Here is a 23345-nt window from a genome sequence, read left to right as displayed (position 1 = left end):
TTGCGTTTCGCTTCTGTTATTATGGTACATTGACAAAAACATATACTTTTATTCACAGGATAAAACAGGTTTTTTGTATCACTAATTGCCCAGTGTGATTACAGCATACAGTATTATTGTCACTGCTACATTTCTGTGATGCTACCAGAAATTATTTCCACTACTAATTAATTACCGTTGAGCTCAAAGGTCCTATTAATAAACGGTTAACGAATGTGTATTTATGACGACGATTTGTGAGACTGGTAAACTTATGATACGTACGATGGTCTTTACTTTCTACACGGTGCATTTCAAGGTCCTGTACCCATCCGTCGGTAAACTGTACCTGGGCTTGTTGCAGTGACCTGAAGTTACTATCGTGCCAAACTATGTATCCCCGACAGAATTTGTTTCCCCTGCGTCGGGAGCACACGCTGGACTGTCCAAATCACGGACAAACAGTATCCCACATTGTTGATTTTTAGTTTACAAACACTTCTTATAATGACTAACTACTCCTGACATTTTTGAGATCTTAGCTCTTTATACAACGAAGTTATAGTGGGATACAAATAATATCAGGCTGATCCTGCCACAATTTGTTCCCCCTGTGTAAATCACGGACAAACAGTATCCCACATTGCTGATTTTTCGTTCACAAACACTTCTTATTATGACGCATTTCTCCTGAAACTTTGGAGGATTTAGCTCTTTATATAATAAAGTTACAGGAGAATAAAAATAGTTATTAGCCAAAATGTTTATGGTTTATTAAAATAATCCCATCTGATACCCCGTGAGCAATAAATATATAATTTTCTGTTGTAACCCTCAAACTGAATGGTAATGTAACGATACTAATTTTTCACAAAATGAAAACATCAGTACTTCCTGCGTGCTCCCAGCACAGGGGAAACAAATTCTGTCGGGGATACCTACTTTGGCACGACACCGGTCCTACAACCGCATCCAAGAATAACACGCAGCTTATCTCAGAACTGTCGGTGAAAATTATTCTTGGAGCTAGGTTTAATTGAGCTGCATTTTAAAGAGGTGCAATTTCACAATTTGTGTATATTTTCTAAGCTCACTATTTTGTCATGTGTTGAGAAAAACACAGATTTAAAAATTACATGGTCTAATATTTACATTTAGCATATAACTGCAACATCCTTTTTTCGTTTTTTTTTTTTTTAAAGACTCGAAAGGACTTGAAATTCAAAATTTCAGACTTGTGACTTGACTCGGACTTTTACACCAGTGACTTGAGACTCGACTCTGACTTGCCTGACATTACTTGAGACTTGACTTGAGACTTGAGGATAAAGACTTGAGACTTACTTGAGACTTGCAAAACAATGACTTGGTCCCACCTCTGGTAACTTCCCATTTGTTCTCCAACATCTCCGTTATAATGTTACTGTTTTTTAAGAGACAAGTTTTGGCTGTGCGTGAAAGACGTTGAGTGTGTATTGGGGGGGGAGTTATTCAGGAGAACTCTCCCCAGCATTAACTGCCCTTTTACTGTGCCACCTAAACCCTGGTGAAGGCAAAACAGCTTGTGCTTTAGAGTCTACATGAAGATTACAGTATATATCTTCAGTGCAGATAGATATATAGGTACATAGGTGTACATGTCACCCAGAAACCCACAACAGATGCTTCCTCGACTCTCTGTCTGTGGGTTCATTGTTGGAGTTTGATGTTTGGTCTCAGCAGCAGCTGCTGGAAAGGACAGAAAATATTATTTTATCCTGAAAGTTCATAAAATCTATTCACCAAAGTTCATTATCCTAAAGTTCAACTAAAATATGACCTATCCTCACGTTTTAAAGTTTCACTCATCTTACCAGTAACGTTGAGTCGACATCTTGCAACACTGAAGCCATAATCAGTGTTCACCTCACACAGGTACAGACCCGAGTCATCAGTCCTGAGTCTGGACAGTTGAAGTCTGATTCGTCCTTCTCTGAGGGCGTCTTTGTCACTCTGGACTCGTCCTGAAAACTTTTCATCCTGAGACTCTGACACCTCAACACCTTCATGAACATGATACAGGACTGAGAGTTTATCACTGATGAAGAGTTCACAGAGGACGTTGAGAGTTTTGGTGGATCTGTCAGCTTTGGTGGTGAACGTCCACTCCAGTGTGATGTTGTGGTTCTCCTCTGCCTGATAGCAGGTCTGTGTCACATTGACTACAAATGCTCCTGTTGAGGAGACAGAGAGGGAAAGAGAGGAGCAGACACACTGAGAACTGGAACAAATCTGTTGTTGAGCTTTATTTGGAGTTCATAAAGTGAAGCTGTAAACTAACCAGAGACACATGAGGTGAGGATGATGAGCAGCAGGATCCTGCAGATCATCTTCTCCCTGTGAGAGGAGACAGAGGTGAAGAGTCATCAACACATGAGGTCAAAGGTCAGTCAGTACAGCTAGAAGAAGGAAAATCTACAGTCTGACTTCATTCAGTCATCACAACATCTGATCCTGTTTGTGATCCCCACCACAACTACATGAACTAAAACCACTACAAGGGAAGCAATCAGAAGAAAAGCCTGCACTTTGATTTACTCTGAAAATATTTTAGATTTTTCAAATTTTCAGACAAATTGAAATGTTTTTAATTTGACACAAGGTGGCGCCATGTGTCAAATGATAAGGAAATTATGAATACTTAAACATTTTTTTACTGAACTTCTCCTACAAACAGGAACATTTGTTAATGTTCATGTAAAGAGCATTAGTCCAGGGAAAAGTGAAGTCTGTAATTTGGTTCTTTTTTAAAATTTCACTCTCATATAATTTTCACGTCTCTGCAGCTGAGAAACTAAATACTTTTGAGTAAATGTAAATCTTCAGAAGAAGCAACATTTCAAATGAAGCAGCGTCTCTGACAGATCACTGACAGTAAAACAGAATGAACAGACTGAAAAAGTGCCATTAACTGCTGTCCTTACCGAAAAGGTGACCTCATGCCTGACATACATGCTGAAGATGTAACACAATTTTTACATTATTTATCAAAAAGTCTAAATTTTTATATTCTAAAATTTACAATTGTCTCCCTGTCTGTTTGTTCGTAGTCCAGTGTCCACTGGTATCACTTTCGAATGTTGTGTGAGGGCAGAAACCAAGAACAGCTCAGCTGATTTAATTTTGGTGAAAATCAGGTCAAGGTCACCTCAAATATGTAAATCAATAAAACTTTATATTACCCATAATTTTTCAAGAAACTTTAAAACTTTGTTTTAAAGTTTAGAGTAAAATGTCAGTCATAAATATTTCATCTTCTGGGTATTTAAACTGAGCTATTTCTTATATTTTGTAAACTTTGTAACATATTGTGTTACTTAATTTAGTTCAGTCTGTTACTGTTTGTATTTCATAACAGCTGTGTGAGGCAGGCACGAATGGACCCAAAATGCAGAATTCAAAGAGCCTAAAACTAAACCACAAAAGTAGCCTCTTTTTTTTTTTTTTTTTTGCTACAATTAAAGATTACAAACTAAAACTGGGAGACACCAGAAACTAAACAGACATGAGGGAGATGCAGACATTAAATACACCCAAGAGCAAACGAGGGAACAGACCTCAGGTGGGAACACAGCAGAGCATGATCTAACTAATGAGACGAGCAAACAAAACACAACATGCTGCACACAAGACAAGTGACTATCAAAGTAAAACAGGAAGTACACAAAACGCACACAGAGACGTATATTGACTAAATACAGAGAACAGAGAGAATGAGAGAAACACAGACCTGAAAAGGAAATAGGCGAAAAAACAACATGACCGAGGATACGGACTAATTAACACGGAGACAAGACTGAGGTCAAAGACAGGTCCTACCACAGGAAACTAGAAACAAGAGGACAGGCAACGAGAAGAGAAAACTTGAGGCTAGATAAAACAAAAGAGACATCAGGAGACAAACAGATCAAAACTATAATAAAATTCCTCAGGCATTAATAAAGTATTGTGATTATAAAAACAGCAGTAATATGGATGAACCTGCTTTTATCAAAGATGTTTTTAACAAACGTGACATAAAAATAAAGAAGACATAAATCAAGGGCGTAGATTTGGCATGGAAGGAAGGGACATGTCCCCACCAATATTCAGCGATTATTGAATTGTCCCCACCAATAATTTGATATCTTCGAGTAAAGAAAAACAAACCCGACAGAAAAAAAAAAAAACATCTGTCAGCATCTCATTCACCCAGCGGTGCAGAAAGAGTTCAATTACGTCCTCTACTGGAGTCCTACTCATGTGACAAATATGGCCAATGTGATTGGCTGTGCCTTTCAGGGAGCTCTGTTTAGTTTTAGCAGCGGCAAGCCTGCGCTGCGAGGAGGAGAGGAGGACGGCAGCAAAGAGGAAGAATCTAGATATAAGAAAGTATTTTTCAAAGAAACCTGTTAGTCACTTAAAGCCAAGTTCACTCATAAAATGTGTCCTTCATAATAACGTTACAGGCTATGCTAGGCTTTGGCCCACATCAGTCTAAAATTGTATGTAATCACGAATAACGTGTTTTGGAAACTAACTGCACAACAGGCAGCACTATTAGTTCTCTCAGTCTCAGAGCAGCATTTCTAATCTTGATTGAAACTGTCAGAGAAAACGGCAGCTTTGAGCAAGCCAGGATATTAGTTTACAGAGGCTGTTAAAATTATGTCTAACGTTAAAATGTTGGTGACACAATAATTTCATCCTAATGGTGCTGACATATTCATAGGGTTAATTTTTGAGACAAAATATCATGAGGTAGTCATGATTGCGCAAATATTCCACCTTGTAGTGCAGTTTGCACAAATTGTTGTAAAAATGCAGTCAAGATCTGCACAAAGTGACAGAAACACTGAAGCAGCTTCACATTTTATTCTTATTGCCATGTATGTCCTATTTGTCAGGTGACAGAAGAACCAACACAAAGCTCAGAGAGTAATGGTGACACAAGATCACAGGTGAAGTTGGATGATGACTTGGTGGTTCATGACTGTATTTGAAGCACATGTGTGACTGCATGTATGTCTCAATGTTATTCATCAGGTGACAGAGGCAGCTCTGCCATGTTGTAGCTCGGGCAGAGGTGAAGAGGCGAGGTCACAGGTGACTGACTGATGATTTGGTGCTATAGATTAACTAGTATTTATTATCATCATCCCAGTATTTATTGTCATGACTGTATTTGAAGCTATTTTTATGTTTGTATGATACCTGATTTATATGGAATATGGCTGAAGTAAACTAAAGCCTAAAATACTTAGTCAGTCATTTGTTTAATGGTAATTTAACAAATTTAACAAAACTATGTATTTTAAGTTTAAATGGTTTAAAAGCATGTATAATAGCATATGCAGGGAAGTATATTTCTCCTTTTTTATCAAGAAACAAAGACAAAAAGGAAAAAAAAAAGAAACAGGGCAGGGTTCGGTGGTTGAATCATTCGTCCCCACCAATGCCAAAACCAAATCTACGCCCTCGACATAAATAAAGCAGCAGGAAGTAGAAATAGAGTCAAATATATGACAAAGCACATACATGCTGCTGTTGTCTCCTCTTCTTTAGTTGGTGGTTTGTTTTCTTCAGCCAGCTGTTTCATCAGGTCTCTCTCTCTCTCCTTTGACGTGACATCAGCATTTTGTTTTGTTTGAATAATAAAATAGTTTGGAAGAGTTGATCATTCACGATCAGCTCAGCAGACAAAACCAGTTCAAAGCTGCTTATACAAAGAGAGAAGGATGATTATTGCTTCAGTCCTGTTGCATCACAGCAGATTTTGAAACTTCCTGTAGAACAGTATTTGTTTTAATAACAGATCGTTTTTGTTAAAGAATGAAAAGTCAGTAAAGTTTAATCTGTAAATCATTTTAAAGGAACAATTATAACTTTGTCAAAGTCATCACAAAGTGAAATGCAAAGTGTTGCAGAGGTGTAAAACATGCCGTCACTGTTTTTGTTCTGTGGTTTGCACTGAAACAGCTTCTGCCATGTTGTTCTGGCTGTAAACGTCTCTGTAATGGGAGTGTTTCTGTGTGAGAGACTGTAACAGGATATTACTGAACTGTGAAAGTCTCCTGGAGCAGTTTGGGCTAAATGGTCTCTGCATCAGCCAGACTGTGAACTCCACATTTATACTTTACGATATTAACTGTACAGTTTTGAGATTACATAACAGCTCAGCTGTTAAACACATCTTGAAAGAGGAAGAAATGCATGAAACGTTAAACCCACTGACAGGTCTGCGTCGTATCTGACGTTTGTGTCCACACTATGAGGAAAGCAGCCCCACCGAACATCATCCTAACGAGAATGAACCAACAACAGTAAGTATTTCATCTTTATCTCTGTGTCCTTCCTGATGCTCTGTGTTTGTAAGCAAACTCAAACTGTCTTTGGCACATTTACTCAGACTGAGTTCAAAAAGAAGAAGAGTTTAAGTTTTACTGTCAGGAGAAACTTTGTGTCAGTGTCTCTGTTGGTAATTATGGCAATCTGAGAAAACTGCTTCATCTAAAAAGTTCAAGTGGGGAGAAATCTGACTTTTTCAATCAAAACTTTTTTTTCTTTTTGAATTAAAATATTATCATAGGACAGGACTCAGGGGGGAGTTCAGAGAGTGATCTCAACCGCTTTCACAGCCGGTCTCAAACTCCGTGTGTGTACAACTGTTTCTTATTTCAATTGTTTGTATAGACAGCATATATATTCTAAATATCATGTTACTTTGGACCTCTGACCTCTTCTTCAAGGTCAAATTTTCATAATGTCGCTTTTATCTTTGAAACTATATTGAAAATTGTGCTGCTTTAATTTCATCATCTTTTCCTTGATTATTTTCTGAACATTTACATGAAAAAAATCTTGTTTTTCCCTCTAGAGAATAAAAAACCTCTGTAACTACAAAACTGTTTCAAAAATTCGTTTAAATCTAATTTAACAGATTTTCCTTCTTCTAGCTGTATTGACTGACCTTTGACCTCATGTGTTGATGACTCTTCACCTCTGTCTCCCCTCACAGGGAGAAGATGATCTGCAGGATCCTGCTGCTCATCATCCTCACCTCATGTGTCTCTGGTTAGTTTACAGCTTCACTTTATGAACTCCAAATAAAGCTCAACAACAGATTTGTTGCAGTTCTCAGTGTGTCTGCTCCTCTCTTTCCCTCTCTGTCTCCTCAACAGGAGCATTTGTAGTCAATGTGACACAGACCTGCTATCAGGCAGAGGAGAACCACAACATCACACTGGAGTGGACGTTCACCACCAAAGCTGACAGATCCACCAAAACTCTCAACATCCTCTGTGAACTCTTCATCAGTGATGAAGTCTCGGTCCTGTATCAGGTTCATGAAGGTGTTGAGGTGTCAGAGTCTCAGGATGAAGAGTTTTCAGGACGAGTCCAGAGTGACAAAGACGCCCTCAGAGAAGGACGAATCAGACTCCAGCTGTCCAGACTCAGGACTGATGACTCGGGTCTGTACCTGTGTGAGGTCAACACTGATTATGGCTTCAGTGTTGGAAGATGTCGACTCAACGTCACTGGTGAGATGATTAAGTAGAAAAATAATAGTAATTTTTTGTACATCTGTATCACTGCTGTAGTGACTGAGCTGTTGAACAACAGATTGTATGAAGCTTTAACTGTATGATTCATTTATAACTGTAATATTTAATATTATGAAAGTCCAGATGGCTGACATTTTCATTCTGGTCTTTAACAGCTGCTGATCAGGTCCAACCTCAGAGATCAACTTTGAGTGGAGAAGTAAAGAGTTGCGGAAAAACCATGCTGAGCACTATACAGGGTCTAACAGCACTAACAGCTCCTCTGTCTGCCATGCTGGCTGCTTTCATTTGGTTTATTGTAGGAAGGAAATAAAAGAGCAAAATCAAAAAACAACAAGTTACCCTCAACCTAAAGACTACACGACTCTCTTCCTTTGACTAATGGCGGAAAATAAGTTGTAGAATAAAATGTTAAATTTCCTGGTGCTGAATTTAAGTTAATGCAGCTGAAATAATCTGCAATCTTATAAATAACATTTCTATTGTAATAATTGTTCATAAAAAAAGTTTCTTAAATCACTTTGGATAATTTCCACATGGTGATAAAATGTTTCCCCACACAGGGCGGTGTAGTGTTTGGGTCAGCTGGACCTGTAGGACACACATGTTTGTCATACTTTGCGAACACATCACATCACAGGACTTTCTTCCACATGACTTCCTCAGACGTGATCTCAAACCATTTTTACATCTCTGCTCCTCGGCTCACTTCCTCCATTCAGGCTGTTTTTCTTTTCATTTCCTCACAAAGACACAGATAAATATAAAGAAGCATGTGAATCATTCAGAGTTACTCTTGTAGACTCACAGAATAAAAACTCAGAGCTGGAAATGATCAGAATATTTTTACTTCATGTTCAGATGTTGAAAAGCTCAGCTCAGCAACTTGAACTCATGAAAAAATTTAAAACATGTCAGTATAAATTTGAAGTGATATAAATGTGATCTGAGGTTTTCAACAGTTACCTACAAACACCTATTATACATCAGTAGTCTACTCATCTGAGATGTAAAACAGTGGCATGAATGTTTCTGTTGTATTTTAGCATCTTATATGAGCTCTGTCGTCACATCTGTTTTCCACCGGTTATCTGACCTCAGAACAGATTTAAATAAGTTAAATACAGGAAATAAATAGAACAGGTACAAACAGTGTATATATCACAGTAATATACTGACTTATGAGTGTTATAGAGGAGGAGCATCACAGCAGCAACAGCTTCACCAAATGTACAAAGTAACATTCAAAGAATCTCACAGAAATGCTGCAGTTTGAACATCAACACTCAGCTACAGTTAGAGCTTATATGAGCCTGTCTGTCCAGATGGTGGCGCTGTAAGCTCACTTTTCCTGCTCTGTCTTACAGACATGATCTTATATTCTGATCAGAAACAAAAGAACAGAAAAGATGAGCAGCTTTGAGTCATGATCAGTAAAAGGAGGAAACACAAGAGTCGATTCATCTGGAATCAAACATTTTCAAACAAGTCTGGAAAAATGACAAGAAATGTTTCTTTGTTTGTGAATACATTTCTGTATTTACTCCGTGAAAATCTCTCCTCTGTCTGTGAGCTCTGCAGGGAACACTGTGAGTCAGTAACACAACTAACAACACAAATACAACCAGAACACAATGTTCTATTTTTCTGGAGATGGACCAAGCACAGGGCCTTACTTAAAATGGAGAGCAGCTCAGAGTCAAATAGATATTGCTGTAGTTCCCTTCTGTTCTTACGTGTTTACACTGCTTTGTTCCCTATTCTCACTTTGAACAATAGTGAACATCTCACAGATGTTTCTGTTTAGTTCAGGATTATTTGTAAGCTGGAGATGTGTTATTTTTTCTTTGTCATCTTGTAAGATTTGTTTTTACTTGTCTCCACTGTATATGTCGACACATTATATCACAGTTGTAAAGGAAAAAATAAAATATTGGACTGTCAACCTTCTGTACAATGTATTTCTGTCTCTACTCGTCACCCTCACAGTTTCTGTATTTTATTTCTTTTCTTTTTTTGGGCAGTATAGAATCAGGATACAGTACTTACCTCTGAACCACTGTGCCACTTAACACCGGGTCCATAGATGGTGATGATCCGGCACCATTTCAAGCCATTTATCAGAATGAATCGCCTCTTCCAGCTTCACCTCTTTAGCTATTAAAAGCTTCCACTGGAAAAAGATCAAACACCTGCTGATCAAACTGATCCTCTGAGTCACATCAAACCTGCTGTAGAGCAGAGAACAAGAAAACAGACATTATGCAAAGGTAACCACCATGTCGACTTAAATCTTTATTAAAGTGCAGCCTGAAACTGTTCCTGTGTGATAGAGAGATACAGGAGTCTTCACAGTATTCACTCTGAAGTCATGTTGAGCTGCATTTAACAAATCTACTTTGTTTCAACACGTTTTTGCTTCATTAAATGCAGAAGCCCAAGCACAGAAAACCAGAAGTAGTCTTTGAGAGATCCCTGTGTTTTCAGTTTTGATTTGATTTTTTGGAAGACATTTCCAAAAATGAGTGAAGAGAGGTGAAGGAAGTCTGTGTTCATAACTGTGCTTGGAATTTATTTCAAGTGTTTATGTTGTTTGAAAATACTAAAATCTCCATTTGTCACTACAGGCCTGTATACAGTCAGTGTTGGTACATTTGATGAGCTGGATATTTAAATAGTTCAGAAAGAGATGCAGCCCTGTGGATTTGGGAGGAACTGTGACTTTAGTGAAGTCAAAAGTCCAACGACACAATAATATTCCCCCAAATAATTGTTCACAAGAATACCTAATGATATGTTTTGGTAGTTCCAGATGTTTATAGAAGTCACTTTTTTCATGGTGAGCATCAGTTTACCTAATAATGAGTCCATGATCACTGGTGAAGACAATGACTCCTGATTTAAGGAAAGAAATGTGAGAAATAACTGAAAATGATTCCGACTCCAGATATCCTGACAGCTGCACCTGATCACACCTGTTTGCTTTAACATCACTGATCAAGTTCAACGATCAGGACATCAGATAATGTTCCTGAGCTCACTGAGCAGTCCATCACTGAGTGTGATTAATGGTGATTTGTTGAAATAAGTCAGAATAAATCAAACGGTTCACCTCAGCTTCATGTCCTCGGTTTCATTTCTGAGAATTTAAAGTTCAAAGTTTAGTTAAACACAAATTCTGCTCTTTAAACAGCTTCTAGATCCAATAAAACTTTTAATAGTTTGAATTGATTCAAATACCCTTTAAAACTGAATGACTGATGGAGACTCTGACACTGGTACAAACTAAACTACAGCTCATCAAGGCTGTTATCGGATTTTTGCAAATTTCCTTTTTCAAGTCATAATCAATAAAAACAATCTGATTCATACATGAAATCTATTTTTTGTTTCTCAGGTGATCAGAAACAGTTTAGCTGCTGTGGCTGCAAACATTTTTCTGTGCAGAAAACACAAACACGACAATAACAAAAGAGAAGTTATAGAAGATATTTTGGGATGTTGGGGTTACAGGTCTGAATAAAGTCTTCTGTCAGAAAGATGGCAGCAGTCCAGGAACAGTACGTGAACTTATTGATTGCTTTACAATATACGTGTGACTATGATTATGGTCATAGATAACTAGAAACACAATCATAATAACATTATTTACTTGACACAAATAATATCTCAAAATATCCACAAGGGGTCACTGTCAACCAACAATTTACTTCATAGCGCATCACAAAGTTTGCTAATAGTAAAAACAATAGAAACGTCGTTTAACTTAAGTCCTAATATAGATGGATGTAATTAGTGCTAAATAATCTTACCAACATAGCATCAAAGTACTGAGACATAAAATCAACTCAGTCCTATGAAACTGTTCCTTTGGGGAAATCCACTAGGACTGGCCGCTGATGCAAAATTATTCTTTTCCCTAGACATCCTGAGGCCAAGTCAGAGCAGGGAAATCTGAACAAAGTGAAAGTGGGAACACTGGACTTTGTTGTGCTGGTTACCTGATCACTCACAACATTTAAACTTGAAACCACAGAGTGGTGTTTCCATCAGCTGCAGGACAGAGTCATGGACAACAAGGATGCAGCGAATATTTGAAAAGAATAAACATTTACCAGCTGAAACAAGAGGAGACGGCAGGAATAAGAATTTTATATTTTACTGTATCATTGTGTCCACTTCCGCTCTTTATTTGTGCACAACTTATTTGACACTTTTGTCTGTTTAAAGCATTTAAAAGCAGCGAGGCTCTCAGGCTGTTATGGTCTGTTACACTGCAGCTATAAAACTGTCATACTGTGGAGGAAGCAGGTTAGGAGCCAAATGCAAAGCTGCAGAGTTCACAAAGAAAGCACGAGCCATTGATATAAATCTAAATCAGAGTGCAAATTATAAAAATTAACACAAATCCAGGAAGTGAAGGAAGCCAAGCATACAGGCAGGTAAACAGTATAACACAACAAAGAACACATGAAAGAGCACACTGAGCTAACAAAGCGAGGATGTAAAACAACACCACAACCAGTAAACCAAGAACTAACTGAGAACATCTTTACAAAGAACCACAACAACAGATGACCTAAAATACAAAACTCAGAATCACATTTACAGAGGACAGAAAAGAAACTATAAAAAATAACAAATAACAAAAAGTATTTAAAAGTAAAAATTAAAATGCCAGGACACACTTAATAAACTTTTTGTTTCAATCATCAGCTGAAGCTGGTAGTTCATGTAGTTTTGTGTAGTCAGTGTAATAATCATCATTTAATGATCAACACCCACACAGCAACAGGCTAACAGTCCAGTTTAACATTTATAAACCTGCTGCTTTTGGTCACACTGACAGTTTGATCTATATGTCAGACTGTTTTTACTGATTATGAAAGATGAACAATAAAGTTAAAGACCCAAAACAACACTGATGAGCTGCAGACTGTCTTACAGACCATCCACCTCACTTCACCCATATTTAGACACTAAACCTTGACTTGGACCATCCTGTCTCACCACGTGTTCCTGGGATCTGTACTATGAAGATACCCAGGACATCTTTCTGCTTTGTGCCTTTACTTCTCCAGCACTGACGACAACATTTGTTCTAATTTTGTCCCGATTGCCACCAAAATCAAATCAGCTGCAACTGTGTTTTTATGCACCATCACGCAAACTTTAAAAACGACATCTTTCAAAAATGTGGAACTAGAGGATGCAGCATGTAAAGCACAAAAGTGACTGCATTGAAGATTTTCCACACTCAGTTTTACTTTTAAATTCAGCAGACAGCGAAAGCGCTCCCTCAGCAGGGTCATAGCGAAACAACACCTGGGAAGGTGAGTGTTGGGTGTGTCTTATACAGTATAACCTAACAGCACTCTACTCTCCAGCTCAGTGAGTGAAATCTGTCCCTGGATGTTGGTGTGTGCAGAATGTGAGTGGGAAGAAGAGCAGACAGCAACAGTAAGTATTTTATCTGTAACTCTGTTTTTATGTCAAATGTCTCTGAAAGTGTTTAAAGTGAAATCTCTGCTCTCATTATCATTAAAAATAATGTTATTATTTTACCAGCTGATGTTACAGTGAAATACAGACACTGTCTCTGTCTGATGTCATTTCTGATTTTTTTTTCCTGCCTCGAGGGATTTAAGAGGAAACCCTCTAAAATCAGGTTTGTCTATATTCTCAAAACTGAAAAATTCCATTTGTTTTCTCAAGTTCCCAGAGTCCAGATGAACATCTTACACCCCATGTCAGCTCGCTATGTATTTTTTCCTGATTTGTTTTCTTTTTAAGGACTTTTACTTCTTTTGTCCTCCATGTATCCAGTTTCTTCTTTTAAGGACACACTACACACCAACTTTCTAGCCAATAGCTCTTTGGGAAACCTTCTTGCTGGCGCCTCATGTCTGTCAGACTATTTAAGCTTTTGGCAATTTAAACTACAGAAATAAGACGGGTTGACAAGGTTCTAAAAACAAAGTACCTAAAGATAGATTTTAAAACTGGTTCCTTGACAAGTTTCAGTCAGGTGCGTTTGTTTGAATTATTGAAAAAATTCTGCTTCCGTCGAAGATAAATTTAAAGAAGTAAGAGCTGGCTCAAGACTTTTGCACACTACTGTAGCTACCAACAAACATGTGTTGGATAATATTTGATATATTCTAAAACACAGAACACAATTTTTTTAATACTTTCTTTTAAAGAGCTGTTTGACAGCTTAAAGCTGAGAGCACATCCAAAACCTGATTTTTTTTGTCTGTCTACTGATGGTGAAGATGCCAGTGAGATTATAGAGAGATAAATCAGTTATAGCAAAAAACAAAAAACGATTGTGATCCCCAAATGTGGGGGCTTATCTCCCCACCACCACACTCCCTGCCATTGGCTGATGCCCTCTGACGTCAGTGCGTAGGTGGTTCTCGGTGTGCGAGGCTGGGTGCTCAGGTATGTACTGGCACACTCCCAGTGGCTGCTCGGTGGGGCCTGGCACCCATGGCACGGCCAGGCCCCTTGCAGAGAGTGGAGGGTCCCCGGCTCTCAGGTCTCTGAATCCAAGGACTCAGTCTGTTCTGGCCAGCTGCTGGTGGAGCCTGTGGGCATGTCTCCCCAGCCCCCTGTGGATTCTGCACCATGGCTGCTGGGTGGCCCCCCACTCCCCACGCTGTCAGGGGCTCTCCTCAGCTCTTTTCTAGGAGGGTGGTGAGGCTGCCTCTCCAGTGCTCCTCCTTTGGCTCTCATCATTTCTGATTTCACTATATTTTGCTGTTAGCTTGGATAAACCTCTGCACACTTCATCCATAATAGAACATGCTGCTCTACAGTAAAGGATATATTGAACACTGTAGATTTTCCTTCTTCTAGCTGTACTGACTGACCTTTGACCTCATATGTTGATGACTCTTCACCTCTGTCTCCTCTCACATGGAGAAGATGATCTGCAGGATCCTGCTGCTCATCATCCTCACCTCATGTGTCTCTGGTTAGTTTACAGCTTCACTTTATGAACTCCAAATAAAGCTCAACAACAGATTTGTTCCAGTTCTCAGTGTGTCTGCTCCTCTCTTTCCCTCTCTGTCTCCTCAACAGGATCATTTGTAGTCAATGTGACACAGACCTCCTATCAGGCAGAGGAGAACCACAACATCACACTGGAGTGGACGTTCACCACCAAACCTGACAGAGCCACCAAAACTCTCAACATCCTCTGTGAACTCTTTATCAGTCGTATATCCTCAGTCTTGTATCAGGTTCACGAAGGTGTTGAGGTGTCAGAATCTCAGGGTGAAAAGTTTTCAGGACGAGTCCAGAGTGACAAAGACGCCCTCAGAGAAGGACGAATCAGACTTCAACTGTCCGGACTCAGGACTGACGACTCGGGTCTGTACCTGTGTGAGGTCAACACTGATTATGGCTTCGGCTCTGCCAGCTCTCGACTCAACGTCACTGGTATGTTAATTTAGCTGAAGTTAATCTAGTTTCTCTTATTACGATGGTGTTCACTGTTCGATCCACTGAGCTGTTAAAACAGACCATAGACTGTGTATGAAAGATGTCCATAGCTTCTGGGTCTGAATAATGAAGTCAACGTCAAAAGGCTTCAATTCTTTTTTTAGTGAATAGCAGGGTGTGGTTGCAAAAGCACCTCCATTAATCTGTGATCTCAGTAACCACTCTCCCCTTTCATTTTTCTTTTTTTTCCCTTTTTAACTGAAATGAGACCACAACTGAGGCCATGATACTTAAACCCAGTAGTTCTAATGGTTTTCCAAAATGGGACCTGTGACCACTGGTTCCTTGTGTCAAAAACCTCAACATGATACGATGGACTTTAACTTAAAATTGAATAAAAAGATTAATTTTGTTATAAAATTGGGTTTTTACTGACCAATACTTCTTTCTAAGGTCAATCCCTTCTTATCTTTTACTCATTTTCTACAGTTCTACATGTTTTTATTACATTATGACTTGACTGTTACACTGCTGTATATTTTGGTGTGAATCATGTTTCCCTTTCATGCCATCAGTTGGTCCAAAATTTGAAAGCTGGCCTTCTTACTAGAACTCAGAAACTGGAGCCTCCTGTCTCCTGGCCTCCATTCACTGGCTTCCTGTGACTTTTAGGACTGATTTTAAAATGTTTTCTCTTTTTAAAAATCCCTTAATCTCCTAACATCACATGTTCCTTCAAGCTCTCTGACATCTGCTCACCAGTTACTCCTCACTGTCCTATTTGTCAACCATTTAGTTATATTTATTGATGTGAGGCATCTTTGCTTTTTATTATACAACACTTTGGTCAGTTCTGTAGTTTTAAATGTGCTTTATAAATAAAATTGGATTGGAAACATCTCTGCTCTAGCTTTAGGCTCAGCTTACACAAACTAAAAGCAAAGAAGAACATTAGTATAAAAGGCAGCACAGAAAACACAATTCCAATGACTAAAGTGTGATTGAGTGGACAGCCTACAGCCCACCTCCACAGTGTCCCACTGCCCACAGTCTTCATGTGATCAGAGGTGCAATCACTAAAAGGAAGAAACAGACGGCTGTTTCTCTCAGAGTTCAAATATCTTCAACCTGCAGACATCAGTCAGCTGCTCTAACCTCAGACTGTTTCACCAGTTAAACACATTTTTTTTATCTGTTAGTCTAAACACAGCAGAGTAGATCTGCTGCTGAACTCAAACCGAATAAAACAAGAGGTTCATTTCATTCATGTTCAGGTTTCCTCAGTTTCTCACTCAGATTCACCTCCTGCTCATCACGTGGAAACATCAAGATGACCATAACAAAACAATACTAATCATGGCTTCATTAAACAATGTAGGACGTTATGGTGACTGACTCCATCTTTTATATACAGTCTATGAAGTAGCCCTGATGTAGTTTACCTGCTCAGAGTCATGTTGATCTATACGTAAAATTATGACCTGAGTAACTCTGTGTAACCGACATTTTACTTCAATCAGTCAATCAATCAATGATACATATTTTCATGTCATTTACAGCAGCTGATCAGCTCCACCCTCAGAGACCGACAACAGCAGAAAGTGGAGGCATGGCCGGTTTCTATAGTTTAATGGGAGTGTTGGCAGCTCTGCTGGGACTGCTTGTAATATTTTTAATTGTTTTCAGAAATAAAGCCAGGAGACAAAACCCTGTTACTCTGTTACTCTGAGTTAATGAGTTTACAGTTACTCTACTGTAAACTAATTATCACCAGATGACAGTGTTGGATTACATTCATCCATGTGGTGATGTAACAGCTGTAGAGTTAGGAGTTGGTTTAACACAGAAATGAGTGAACTAGTTTCAACAGATTGTTTTATAAACCCACATAATCTTTAACATTAATGTAAAAGTTGTTTATTGTTGTTTAATTTTTCACACACAGCATACAAAGTGTGTAAAACCTCAGGCTACAGTTTATTCCTGTGCTGTGTGAATACCTCCAGTAAGTAAAGCAATGACTGGACTCATCTGATCGACTGCTGTGTGTCCTCAGAGACGCCTCATTGTATCCAGTCCCACCAGTAATCACTGCTCAGCATAATCCCAACTTCAGCTCCATCAGCTCACAGAAATAGTCCAACCACAGTAAAGAGGACTTATTGTTTACCGTGTTTAATAAATGTCAACACCAGATTCAGTCTCTGCAGCTTTATTTTCATGCTGCTCTGAAACTCTGAAGGAAAGTTTACAGTCTAGATCTCCATGATGTAACAGGACTGTTTAACCTGAGCTGCTCATCGTTCTTCAAAGCTCTCTGAGCTTCTACAGGATGGCAGGAAAAATAAACAGTAACTATGTTGATGAAGCGATGAGGGGCTGAAACCACACACTCAGTAACTGATGCTGAAAATAAAGTCTGACTACAGAAAGTAAAAACATGTTTGTCTTTTTAATAAAGGTGGAATAAACCCAGACAGGACTGAGCCCTGGTGTTAATAAAGTTGTTTTGTGTGTTGATTGTAAACTCTTTTTTGTTTTTCCACTTGTTTAAAAATAAATAAATGAAAACACAAAAATAAGAACTTCTCTAATACAAATGATTTTATTTACAATGTAAACATTATTACAGCAGTGATATGTCTGCATAAACATTTTCCTTGTACGCATCACATATCTTACTTATTTTAATGATAAAACGTTAAACGGTAACCCTCTCAATCAGCTGTTACAGTCTTTAGTATTCATGGAGGTGAGAGATGAAGCTGAAACTTGTAATGCAGCAACAGGATGGGACACAGAAGAAAAAGTCTGTTCAAAGATTTCTCATTTTTTAGTAAAACAAGAATCATTGTTTACACTAATGTTATTTATCACTCCTGTAAAAGCTTCAATAAATAGGAACTTAATTAATAGATTATATTTTTTTCATAATTTGCTTTCTGGAACTTAAACACATGTTGAAGAGTTTGTTGGTTAAATTTGTGACTCGGGTCTTTATTAGAGATGGCACGATACCACTTTTTTATGTCCGATACCGATACCGATATCATAAATTTGGATATCTGCCGATACCGATATGAATCCGATATAGTGTTTTTTAATCAACAAAACTGTTTTTTAAATATCTTGCTGCATTTTGTATAAGTTCATACTCAAGTTTAAAACAACAACTACACTAAAGCTATTCTGTTATACCTGTATGCAAAAAAAAATATTTCATAGTTCAGCAATACTGATCAATCTAATAAACTTAAACCTACACCATCCTCCCTATTCTGGTATTTTAAAGAGTACTTAGCGTAAATATTAAGCAACCTAACTAATAGGGTTCCAACTCCCAGCAACAACAAAAATAAATAAATAAAAAATAGGGAACCACCCTCCACCTCATGATGCTTAATCAACGTAATCAACCTTAATTTGATGCAGTGTGAAAAAAAAATGCACAGAAATCAATTATTTTTCAAGAAATATTAAATAGATTCAACATCTTTCTTCAACAAAATTGCAGACTGCACAGATGGTACCTTCCCGAAGGAAAAAGTACTATAGCTTACTAGGGTATATTAGACTTAATAGTCACTATATACAGTAATTGACTTCTATTCATTTTACATCAAATTAAAACTTTGGGTGTAAGATTTGGATAATTATTTATTAAAAGCTCGACATTTTAAATGAGAATAAGAAAGAAAAGTATGTCTTTGTGCCCCCTTTTCCCTGTTCATGCCCTATCGGCCCCCCTGGCTAAACTTTGCTAGATCCGCCCCTGCACAGTTACCAGCCGTCAGCTAAGTAGAAAAAGATCCTGGAGTAGAAAGTAATATTAAATACATTCTAACAACAGCTGATCAAGCTTAAACGTGCTGCGGTTGTTCAGCCGCTGGTTTCCTCTTTCTGGTGCAAAGTGGGCCAAAAACAAACAAGAGAGACGGAGTCCCGACAGAAAAGCCGATCAGCTGATCATTAAGCAGTTTCATGATTGAAGTAGCAGCGAGAAGAGGCAGTCGCTTGTTAAGCTTAACGCAGGAATGCTTTACAAACATTCAGAGATGGACTTACACACTTGCTTTACTTCTCTCGGGATAACTTTGTCGGAGATGAAATGCTGGGTTGCTAGCAAAGCTCCAAATGCTATCCAGACCACCAACAGGTCCCGCATGCCACAGCCGCTCTATCACGTGATGCATACTGCTCCGACGTGCTAACGTTCTGAGGTGAGTTACGGCGTGTTGCAAGTTTTGTGAGGTGCTTTCGTGATATTTAATGGATCGGATTACATTTTTTATTTTTCTCCGATATCCGATCCAGTAATTTAGGTCAGTATCGGACCGATACCGATACGTAATATCGGATCGGTCCATCTCTAGTCTTTATTTAAAGCTCAAATAATTTGGGCTCAAACTGATCCTCCAAAAAAAGTCCTCTAAGTGGTGATTGGTTTAATTTCTGAAACTCTCGTCAATGTTTGTTTCCTTTTTTTTATGCCAACTAAACAGAGCAGAGCGCAGATGATCACTAGAGCTAGTAGTGGTAATACCAGTGACAGTCCAACACCATGCTGGCTTTCTCTGCTCTCTGGTTGTGGACTCACAGTCTGAAGGTTGGACGAATGAAAAACTGCTAAAAACAAACAGACCAAGCCCAAAATAACAGGTTTTGTTTTAACTTGAATTGAATAATGTTTGCAAAGTGTTAAAAAAATATCTTACCAGTGACATTGAGTTGACATCTTCCAACACTGAAGCCATAATCAGTGTTCACCTCACACAGGTACAGACCCGAGTCATCAGTCCTGAGTCTGGACAGTTGAAGTCTGATTCGTCCTTCTCTGAGGGCGTCTTTGTCACTCTGGACTCGTCCTGAAAACTCTTCATCCTGAGACTCTGACACCTCAACACCTTCATGAACGTGATACAGGACTGAGAGTTTATCACTGATGAAGAGTTCACAGAGGATGTTGAGAGTTTTGGTGGATCTGTCAGGTTTGGTGGTGAACGTCCACTCCAGTGTGATGTTGTGGTTCTCCTCTGCCTGATAGCAGGTCTGTGTCACATTGACTACAAATGATCCTGTTGAGGAGACAGAGAGGGAAAGAGAGGAGCAGACACACTGAGAACTGGAACAAATCTGTTGTTGAGCTTTATTTGGAGTTCATAAAGTGAAGCTGTAAACTAACCAGAGACACATGAGGGGAGGACGACGAGCAGCAGGATCCTGCAGATCATCTTCTCCCTGTGAGAGGAGACAGAGGTGAAGAGTCATCAACACATGAGGTCAAAGGTCAGTCAGTACAGCTAGAAGAAGGAAAATCTACAGTCTGACTTCATTCACTCATCACAACATCTGACCAAAACAACTAGAACTACAAACACTGCAATGGAAGCAACCAGAAGAAAAACCTGCACTTTGATTTCATATTAAGGTTTTCAGAGCTGCAGAATTTGTTTTCTGTCAGAAGGTGGCGCCATGCTACAACTGAAATAAATAAATTAATAAATTAGATTAAACTCATTTTCTCAGAAGTTCTCTCAAATCTTCCAGCTCACCCAGAATAAATATAATAAATGATTCATGAGTATCACTGATACAAAAGCATTTAATTTACTATTTATGCAGAATGTTTCTGTTTATACCTCCAGTTTAGTCAGTCTACGATTGATACAAACAAAGTGTCCATAAAATAATAAAATAATGTTTTATTTAAATACTTAAAACAAACAGACATCAAATAAGACAGCTTCCTGTTACGAGAAAATAAAACTTTAACTGCAGTTTAATGGTTGGTGTCAGTGTTTGGTGTTTGAGCTCTTCTAAAACCAAATGCAACCTAGTGACATATAAATAAACTGTATCAACACCACTATTTTACCACAAAGATGACCTCACACCTGACTCGGATGCTAATAATAACAATAGAACATTATTACATTAACAGCCTTCAGCGCAGCATATATTTCACCCACACAGAGTGTCTATAAGAAAAGCACAAACTCACACAGTTAAAATAAAGTGAAAGTGTGCAACAGGTTATCACTCATGAACAGTTGTAATCGTATATTATTTTACTCTAACACAGAAACGTTTCCATATTAAATTCAGTCATTATATTACCTTTATGATGTAGTTATATTGTTACAATAAACACAGATCTTACTGGTGCTGTCATCCTCATAGAGATTTGTGTCTCTGTGTGAGAGTGCAGTCTAATGCTCATATTGTTAACTGTTAATCAATGCACAAGTAGTCAAGTGCATGTATGGATGAGCCCAGTGCTTTTAAATGCACCGAAAGTTAACAGACAGCAAGCTGCTGGTTGAGCTGGTGAACCACAGGTCAAAGTGTGCTGCAGAGGCCTGAGTCTGGGTCCATCTCAGGCCTGCTCATTCCTCTTCACTCTGTCCCTGCTTTCCTGTCTTATTTGTGCACTGTTCAATGAAATAAAGGCTAAAATGTTTTAAAAAAAATCAATATTTAACAGACAAAATAAAAATAAATGATGCCCAGAAACACGGTAAAGTTTAACAAAGATAAAGTACATGCTAATGTTGTCTCCTCTTCTTTCAGCTGGACTCTGTTTCTTACCTTTAACCACTTGATTTATCTCTGAAGTGCACAATGACTCCGTCCTGCTGCAGTTGTGTGGATCAGCTTAAGTGTATATATGTGAGCACGTCTCTGTCTTTGCGACTGAGTATGAGTATGAGTAATAGCTGCCGCTTTTTAAATGCTGACCTAAAATTAAAAATATATTTTGGTCATCATTATTTCCTGTTCCTCAGTGCAGTGTGCATGTTTACCAGAAAACAGTGACCTCTTTACACACTGACTACAGATGTTCTGCCAAATATAAAGGGCTACATCTCACTCTGGTGTATGTAAAGGACCAGTTCATCAAATTTACCAAAGGTAAAGTTAGATTGGATGCTAATTGGTTTTGAAAAAAAGTGGAGATGTCATGAGCTAACGTTGAATGAGACAATCCAAGTTGATGAGCACTTCATATGCATGTGTCATAACCAAGCTGTAAAAAAGAAAAAAAAGAAGATTCAATCAAATCCAGGAAAAACTGTATTAAAAACAGAAAATAGGATCTGAGTAGAGGACAGAACCGCGACTTGCTTTCACTGTTTCTCTGCCTGACGTCATCACTTTGGTCGCAAAGGGACTGGTTTCTTGGTGCCACTCGCTCGTGTATGAAGCTCGAGGAGATCGATGGACAAACTTCCTATTGATCGTTTATGTTCTCCAGGGTGAGACGTCTGGGTTTCTTTGAGGGGAAACGTGCACCAACTGCGCAGATCTCTGTGTATTTCCTTGAGCATAACGAGACACCAAAGCTGCACTCGCTCACGTCTACCACCTAACAAACTTCATATGATCGGTGTCAAAGGCGATCACTGCTCGGCACAACGGCCACGATGCGGAGCCGTTTCCCAGAAGAAAATACTCCGCGTGTGTCACACAGTGGAAAATTGTGTTTTTATATTTTGTTTTGTATCAGACTGTGTGTTGGTACATAGTGTCGATTTTATTTGCATGATTGTATTGTAATAGTGATATTGCTTATTGTTTATTGATATTCCTATTGCATGATTTTATCCCCATATTTTTAGTGTGTGTTTGGTGTTGTTGTACAGTATTCTTTTTATTCCACTGTGGATTAAGCGGACAATAGTTGGGTTGCGGTCACGTGGTTCTGATGACGTGCGGAGGCAGCGCGATTTTTGAGTGGAGGGCGGAAGTAAACATGGAGGACACTGTGGAGAGTCAGGAGAGCAGCTATTGTGCAACTTTAGACCCCGTTTCTCGGGAGAGATATAAACAGATAGTTAAAAAATATATCGGACGTGATCCGTATTCTTTGAAAATGTCCGAATACACCACAGAAGTAAAGGATTTGCCTACTATCGAGGCTGTGGATATCACCAACTACTTGGTCCTCCAGACTTCTTACTACACTAGGCAGCAAATGAAAGCTTTCAAGAGTCTGGAGGCGTACAATTTTTTTGTCAGCGGGTGGGTCCACAACCTTGGAACAAAACGTCTCCGTGATGGATACAGTTTGGTGTTTGCAAGGGTGAGTGTTTGTTCTTATATTGCTTTATCTTAAACACGCTAACAGTTAGCGGTAGCGGCTTTAACGTCAACAAACATGCCACATCCTTAGGACTTCGTTAGAGTGACAGTTGTTTGTTTCAAGGTAAACCATTCTCAGAGGTCTAACGAGGTCTAACTTCACACTGAAGTCTTCTGGTTGTGGATTCTCAGCTGGAAGCTGCAGTTCGGGGTTCTCCACTGTCACTAGGCTCAAATCCGGGCTCTCAGCCG

The 23345-nt window shown here is 38.7% G+C and overlaps 2 protein-coding genes across 8 annotated transcripts in view; one reads left to right on the top strand and one right to left on the bottom strand.

The window, feature by feature from the left end:
• The first annotated feature begins 5901 nt into the window (after positions 1-5901).
• Positions 5902-23345, top strand: part of LOC120740601 — a 72155-nt gene continuing 54711 nt past the window's right edge. Inside the window, exons 1-4 of one of the 6 annotated variants that reach the window (XM_040043059.1) lie at positions 5902-6320; positions 7016-7071; positions 14649-15008; positions 16571-17551. In XM_040043059.1, the coding sequence (XP_039898993.1) occupies positions 6268-6320; positions 7016-7071; positions 14649-15008; positions 16571-16740 (639 nt within the window). In that variant the 5' untranslated portion in view covers positions 5902-6267 and the 3' untranslated portion in view covers positions 16741-17551. The other 5 variants (XM_040043058.1, XM_040043060.1, XM_040043063.1 and 2 more) reach the window with 5 other exon arrangements.
• LOC120740605 (CD276 antigen-like) lies at positions 19380-20543 on the bottom strand. Of its 2 annotated transcripts, none has more exons than XM_040043071.1 (3): positions 20194-20543; positions 19727-20086; positions 19380-19637 (listed from the first exon to the last, which is right to left on the bottom strand). In XM_040043071.1, the coding sequence occupies exons 1-3, from the start codon at positions 20240-20242 to the stop codon at positions 19441-19443; spliced, it is 606 nt and encodes a 201-aa protein (XP_039899005.1). In that variant the 5' UTR covers positions 20243-20543; the 3' UTR covers positions 19380-19440. The 2 variants fall into 2 exon arrangements, with proteins under 2 accessions (XP_039899005.1, XP_039899006.1); XM_040043072.1 differs by having other exon boundaries at positions 19380-19634.

Source organism: Simochromis diagramma, unplaced genomic scaffold, assembly GCF_900408965.1.
Source record: "Simochromis diagramma unplaced genomic scaffold, fSimDia1.1 OVJJ01000433.1, whole genome shotgun sequence".
Taxonomy (NCBI): Eukaryota; Metazoa; Chordata; class Actinopteri; order Cichliformes; family Cichlidae; genus Simochromis; species Simochromis diagramma.
Note: the sequence above shows the minus strand (reverse complement) of the source record. Positions and strands in the feature narration are given on the sequence as shown.